A 7,744-nucleotide genomic window follows, 5' to 3' on the forward strand; every position below is an offset into this window, starting at 1 on the left:
CAGTATGGAAGTGTAAGCCGAATAAACCCTTTCCTCCCCAACTTGCTTCTTGGTCATGATGTTTGTGCAGGAATAGAAACCCTGACTAAGACACCCTGTCTTGGAAAAAAAACAAAACAGAAAAACAAAACAAAAAAAGAAAGAAAAAGAAAAGAAAAAGAAAAAGATCTCTGCCAAACATTAGAAGCACACCTTTAATCCCAGTACTCAGAAGGCAGAAGCAGGAGAATCTTTGAGTTCAAGGCCAACGTACTCTACATGATGAGTTCCAGGACTAATAGAGCTATAGATAACACAGTAAGACCCTGTATTAGTGGCAGTGGTAGAGCAGAGGGAGAGACAGAAATTATCTGCTACATCTAAGAACAGAAAGAAAAGCTAGTTATCTTTATTACCTAACTAGAAAATTCAAAGAACTGACAAGTTACTAAATCTGTAAAACAAGAATTCAAAAACACTAAGCATTCCTGTTAGGGTAGCACACGCTACATTCACACCAGTATTTAGGAGGTAGAGGTAGAGGCAAAAGGGTTGTTCAACATTCTAAGTACAGCCTGGTTTACTGAGTAAGAGCCATATGATATAAAAACAACAAGCAAAGTCAGCTCTGGCACACCACAAACACTGCATGAAACAGAGACCGAGCCTGTAACACAATTTCTAAGACCACACAAGACTTCCACAAACATAAAAGGGCTTCCAAGAAAATCTTATGTCACATATATAAAAATGGCTGTGTGTGTACAGGACTGGACACACAAATCAAAGAAGATGTGTTATTTGCCTCTGAGTGTGGCATATCTCACTTACTAGGATTTTTGAGTGGATCTATTTTCCAGCAAACAATACAATTTCAAGCTTCTTTTTAGTTTAGCAGAAATCCACTGTGAATGTACACGCTATTTCTTTTATCTACATGATGGTTTGGGTGAGCACGGCTCCTATAGGCTCATTTATTTGCATGCCTAGACTAAGTTTACAGACTGGGAAGAATTAGGAGGAATGTCTATGTTGGAGTTGGCACATCCTTGTTGGAGGTGTGTTGCTGGGGTGGGCTTTGAAATTTCAAAGCCCATGTCAGGTCCAGGGCCTCTCTTTGCCTGCTGCCTGTGGCTCAGAATATAAAGCTCTCAGCTAGAGCTACAGCAGCCTGTCCCTGCCATGAGAGTAATGAACTAACCCTCTAAAACTAGAAGCAACACCCCAACTAAATGCTTTCTCTTCTAAGAGTTGCCTTGGTCATGGTGTCTCTTCACATCAATAGAACATTCTATTCATCTGCTGCAGGCAACTTGTCAGGTTGTCCCTAAGTTGTCTACTGTGAACAGTGCTGCAATAGAAAGGCTATCCAAGTGTGCCTGTTACATGCTGACCTACATGTCTGTCTTCAAGAGGGGAATGGAGAAGGGAGTCCAAACACATGATATATATCAATCTGTTTTTATTAGGAAATAAATGAAAAAGGACAAATTCTCTGATTTGATTAGTACATAGTGTACAACTAAGCTGGGAGTTGGTGGCGCATGCCTTTAATCCCAGCAGAGAGAGGCAGGTGGGTTCCAGGCCAGCCTGGTCTACAGAGTGAGTTCCAGGCCAGCCAGGGCTACATAGAGAAACCCTGTCTCAAAAAAAAAAAAAAAAAAAGAAAAAAAAAAAAACCAAAAACAAAAAACAAAAACAAAACAAAAAACAAAAAAAACAAAAAGAAACAAACAGTAAATGAAGGTTGCAATTCAGGGTAGCCAAGTATTCAATCTACATTCACTTTTGTAGCAGAGGTCAGGCCTGATATCCTGGTATCTTGTTTTTGAAGATAATGCAGAACACCACCCACAAAGGATACACTCAGAGGAAGACAATATGGATGGGTTAACAAGACACGACTTCAAATGAATTTCAAACTTGAAAAGTCTACAACTGGCAAGACCATAGGAAGCAAAACCTCAATCCCCTTCACCCAGGGACAGTTAAGTAGAGGAGGGGAAGGGAAAGCACTCCTGAAAACCCACCACTGGGCTGGGGATGTCTCAGCAGCCAAAGGTGCTGCCTCGACAGACTGGAGTGATCTTCAGGACATGTGTTCTGGAAAAGAGCTCACACAAGTCTTACCTCCAAGTACACACATACAAAATAAAATAAATATTAAAAAGAATGTTTAAAAAAAAAAACACAAAACCATAAAGCCATTGCTCTCTTGAATTCCCTATTAACAATGTCAACAAAAGCTATCCTGAGACTTAGCTGACAGCCTCAACTTAGAGCTTTGATGAAGCAAATACATTCCTTCTGGGAAAAACACACCATCTACTCAGACCTTGAACTGTCCACAGGAAAAATTCCAAAAAACTTGTGGTCAAAATACTACATAGAAGCAAGGCACAGCATGCACTTTTTAATCCTAACAAAACCAGGAGGCTTTCCTGAGTTTGGATCCACCATGGATCAAAAAGGAAGACCTTACTGCACAAAAATAAATCTTAAAATTAATTTATGTATTAAGACATAACCAAGGAATTCTGAAAGATAATCAACATGAAAGTGTGGCAGCTCACAACTCTCTGTAATTTTGGTTCCGGGGAATCCAACATCTTCACAGAGATATCCACGTAAGCAAAACGCCAATGCAAGTAAATAAATCATTAAAAAGTTTGCTTTTCTTTAAAAGAAAGCTATTTGAGGGGGCTGGAGAGATTGGTCAGAGGTTAAGAGCACTGGCTGCTCTCTCAGAGGTCCTGAATTCAATTCCCAGCAACTGCATGGTGGCTTATAACCATCTATAATTTGGTGCCCTCTTCTGGTGTACAGGCCTACCTGCAACCAGAATACTACATATACACACACATACACACACACACACACACACACACACACACACACAAAATAAATCTTTTTAAAAAATTATTGAGCCGGGCATGGTGGCACACGCCTTTAATCCCAGCACTTGGGAGGCAGAGGCAAGCAGATTTCTGAGTTCTAGGCCAGCCTGGTCTACAGAGTGAGTTCCAGGACAGCCAGGGCTATACAGAGAAACCCTGTCTCGAAAAAACAAAAACAAAACAAAACAAATTACTGAAAGGCGTTTTAAAAGCCTAAAATTACATGCTATATTCATGAATAGCCTCAATAATAGGTATTCTTATTCTTCCCCCAATTTTACTTAAATTTAATTGCAACTCTCATCAAATCTCCCTACCCCATCATCCCTTTCTCGCCCCTAAACCCCTGTGAGGGAGATGGAAAGGGAAGGAGAAAAGAGACTGGAGACTGTGAATGACAAAAACTATGCTGGGACACTGACAATCTAATTCTAAAATTTATTTGAAAAACAAAACATCAAGAGCAGCTAAAATATTCATCGTTTTATAGGTCCTTGTCCTGGCAGATAACAAACAAGACTTACACATTTTCATAAGAAAGTGTGGTATTGGTACCAAGAAAGCAATTAAGACACACAGAACAAGAGAGTCCTCAGAGGGTCAAATACGGTAACCAGTATGTCAACATTGATGGAACACAACTTCAATAAAGGTTCTGTTGAGTAAATTAACAAAAGGCAAATAAAGCTTTGGAGTCAGACATGGTGGTGCACGCCGTAACACCAGCACCTGGGAGCCTGAAGCTATAGGACGACCTTGTTTGAGGACAGTGTGAACTGTATGAGACACACACACAGTCAGAAGGAAGGGGCTCAGATATAGGTGTCTAAGTACAACTAAGCCCGAGATTTCATCCCATAAAACTGGGCACAGTGGCAAGTCCTGTATTTGCAGCATTTGAAGAGCTAAGGCAGAAATTTTCAAGTCAGACTGAGCTAAGGAGACCCTATCATAAAAAAAGGTGGAGAAAGAGTAGAGACATAAAAAAGGAGGACAACTTAAGAAAAAATTGAGAGAAGGTCTGAACAGGATTGTGCAAATGCCCACTGATAACCAAAAGAGATCAGAATATATTCAGCTATATTAGAAGTCAGGAAAAATAGGAGCCCCAAATACAAACTACCTTACACAAGACCACCAAAGCTGCTGAAGGTCCAAGACTTAAGCTGTAACCATTTATACTGCTGTGTATAAACAGCCACTGTGAGACATTTTAAGACACACTGTGATCCTCTGGAAGGCCACTACTCATTGCTAATTCACACTGTACTCTACATTTCCTTCCCAAGTACCAGCTTTCACCTCTTAGAGGAAAGTTTCCTTGCGACAAAAACATTTGGAAAATAATGTGCCACAATTCTAAGCCGGGGGCACAGTGGTACACGCCTTTAATCTCAGCATTTGGAAAGCAAAGGCAGGCGGATCTCTGAGTTCAAGAACAGTCTTGAAAAAAAAAATCATCTCAAAAAAAAAAGGACAATTCTAATTGTAGGTATCTATTTTAGAGGAACAATTTTACAGGTTAATCAAACTGAAGTAAATTTAAAGAACAAGTAAAACAAAATACAAGACTTCAGAGATTATAGTTAAAAACAACATGGGAATTTTTGAATATTTTAGTGAAATTATAAAACATGTCATCAGTCAAAGGAAGATTTATCATGCACATCTTGGAATTTATATTATAAAATAATCCAACCCCGGGGAACTTCACTTTTCCTAAAATGTCACTAACTTACCTCTGCATTTTCATCTCCCATTTCCTGAGGGGCATCAGTGTCTGGTTCAATTACACCTTCATTATCAATTTCTGCAAAAGATGAAAACCATGAGATTGAAACCTAAATTACGAGTGTGGTACAGCTAACAGCCACTGGCTTGAAACTGTAAAATGAGATGAACTGATTTGCGTGGAGCTCAGGGCTAAGTACTACCCAATAGGATGAAGGTTAAAGGTATATCCCTTCCCCAAAATGAACTACTTGCTAGTAGAACTATAAGCTAGTTTCACTAAACCCTGATACATTATTAACTACTTCCCTGCTAAAAATAACTACTAATAGCTATTACTAGGTAAGCTGGAGAGATGGCAACTCCAGTACCAGGGGATCTGGCTTCTGAGAGTACCACATACACATGTATGTGGTGTATAGGTACACATGCATACACCTGTACACATCAAATACAAATTTAAAAAACAAAACTACTACTTAAAACTGTTGGTCTGAGGGGGGCATGGTGGCACACGCCTTTAATCCCAGCACTCGGGAGGCAGAGGCAGGCAGATTTCTGAGTTCGAAGTCAGCCTGGTCTACAAAGTGAGTTCCAGAATAGCCAGAGCTACACAGAGAAACCCTGTCTAGAAAAACCAAACCAAACCAAACCAACCAAAAAAAAAAAAAAAAAAAACTGTTGGTCAAAATCAGATACTAGTGTAGTGATAATAATGGTTATATGCACATTTTACATAAAACACCCCACTGAATTTGGTCAGTCTCCAAAATTCACTCGGGAAAGATTTGGGGGTCAGAGAGATGACTCAGTGGGTAGAGTGCTTGCTCCAAAGCCTGAACTTGAGTTCCTGCCCTAAAACTGTACAAGGTAGGAGAAAACTAACTCCCAGGAGTTGTCCTTTTGACTTCTACAAAACCTTCCCCATAAACTTCTCTAATAACTTTTCCAGATAGACCACAACAGTAAAAATTTTAGAGAATAAATGTAACTGACAAAATACTATTTCATTTTAATATAATTTACTTTAAAAATCAAGTGTGGACAATTTCTATAAAACACAGGCATACCATTGATACAGGAAAGTCTGTAGTTCAGCATTATAAGCAAACCAGTAAATTAAAACCAGCCACCTGGCATTCAGGAGGCTGAGGCAAGAGGACTGCCTCAAATTCAAGGCTACCTGTGCCACAGTTCCAGGCCATCCTAGGCTACAAACTGAGAACCATATCAAATCAAACTGCTAAACAAAAATCCCAACTGCACAGGACTGAGTCACCAAGAGTACCTACTGCACACTATACTACCATGCGCTCACCTAGGTCGCTCTCCTCACTTGATAGCTCCTCTGTCTTTATGTTTTCCTCTGTCGTCTTGTCTCTTTTTTCTTCCTGGCAGAAGAAAATTAGTGTTGTCAGTACTTAAACATGTAATACATTTTATGTGCTTGTGTCTGTACATACAGCATAAACACACAATGTCTACCTTACTTGAATACACTAAATTTCAGCTGTTAATTGTAGCATGAAATATAAAAAAAGAGGCACTATCTCACGTTATCGCCAGCTACTCTCTGACCCCAGTGGTCTTGCCACCTTGTGGATTTACAAGAAGTACACCCCAAAAGACCATAGAAAATCTAAAGAGGCCGGGTGTGGTGGCGCACGCCTTTAACCCCAGCACTTGGGAGGCAGAGGCAGGTGGATTTCTGAGTTCGAGGCCANGTTCGAGGCCAGCCTGGTCTACAAAGTGAGTTCCAGGACAGCCAGAGCTATACAGAGAAACCCTGTCTCGAAAAGAAAAAAAAAAAAAAAAAAAAGAAAATCTAAAGAGTGGGGCTGGCATGGTAGCAACCCGTCGATGGGAACTTAGTGAGCTGGGTAGAGATTTCAGAACTCTGGGTCAGAGTCTGCCAAGATATAAACAAGGCCCACCGGTGCCTTGCCATGCCTTGCTGACAATAGCATAAATTGCTTTTTTTTTTACTTTTCCCACTAGTTATTACCCTTCTTTTACTTCTCATTTCTAATTAATAATAGTTCTGGCACCATCCAAACCTTTAAGAATTTAAACTGTCAGAGTGTTCTTTTATTTTAAAGCAAATACAATTTATATACTACACAGTACAGAACATTGTTCATAGGCACTGTTCCCGATGACTCTCCGTGATCTCACATCTTGGCTGTGCGTGGAAACTCCTGCCTATGATAGAGGCCCTGAGGACCAGGGGCTCATGCGGGCAGATTGCCTTGCATCAGACTGTTTCAGAAAACTAACACACAATAGGAAAATAATATTTCATGCAAAACAAGTCCGACTACTCCTGACCGATGTTTAAGAACACCATCAAGACAGTACCTAGGAGTCTGAGGTCAGTCTGGGCGACATGAGACTTATATGGAAGGGTGAACTTTTTCAGATTGTGAGAGGGTTTTTTTTGGTTTTGGTGGATTTTTTGTTATTGTTTTCTCTTGAGTTAAGCTCTCACTATGTAGAGTCAGCTGGCCTTGAGCCAAGTGGTAGGATTAAAGGCAAGTTGCCACTACAATCTGTATGGCATGTTTTAAAGCCAAATGTCCTGAACACTTCCGTTTTCAAGGGTTGCTCAGTGTAAAGAAAGCATGGAACTGTAGCACACAAAGCGATTACAAAGAGCACATAATGAAGAGCAAACTTTCTTTTCACCCCTTAGAACCTGCAGTGTCTTATCTATTCTGATACATTATGGGGAAGATAAATTGGCACTGCCTTCTCTAGTTAACTAGGCTATATATCTTAGAAAAAGTATCGCTACCAGTATCTTAAAAAAGTATCTTACAAAAAGTATCTATTCAGCCAACTGTTAGGAAATCAGATGTAGCTACATCTTAGGTTCCTTCCCCTGTTCAGTCTTAAAAAAACAAAGTCAGGCCAGGGGTGGTAGGCATATGCATTTAATCTCAGCAATCAGTAGATCTCTTGAATTAAGAGGCAACCTGGTCTACAAATATTCCAGGTCAGCCAGGGCTACATATAAGACCCTGTCTTTAAAAAAAAACAAGGCAGGGCTGGTGAGATGGCTCAGTGGGTAAGAGCACCCGACTGCTCTTCCAAAGGTCCAGAGTTCAAATCCCAGCAACCACATGGTGGCTCACAAC

General features: G+C 40.2%; 1 protein-coding gene across 1 annotated transcript in view; it reads right to left on the reverse strand.

The window, feature by feature from the left end:
• The window catches only part of St13 (ST13 Hsp70 interacting protein), a 39,142-nt gene that overhangs the window by 22,448 nt on the left and 8,950 nt on the right, over positions 1-7,744 (reverse strand). Inside the window, exons 3-4 of the mRNA XM_021182758.1 lie at positions 5,926-5,998; positions 4,616-4,686 (exon numbers count right to left, since the gene is read on the reverse strand). Of these exons, the coding sequence (XP_021038417.1) occupies positions 4,616-4,686; positions 5,926-5,998 (144 nt within the window). The remainder of the gene's footprint in view (positions 1-4,615; positions 4,687-5,925; positions 5,999-7,744) is intronic.

Source organism: Mus caroli, chromosome 15 (assembly GCF_900094665.2).
Source record: "Mus caroli chromosome 15, CAROLI_EIJ_v1.1, whole genome shotgun sequence".
Taxonomy (NCBI): domain Eukaryota; kingdom Metazoa; phylum Chordata; class Mammalia; order Rodentia; family Muridae; genus Mus; species Mus caroli.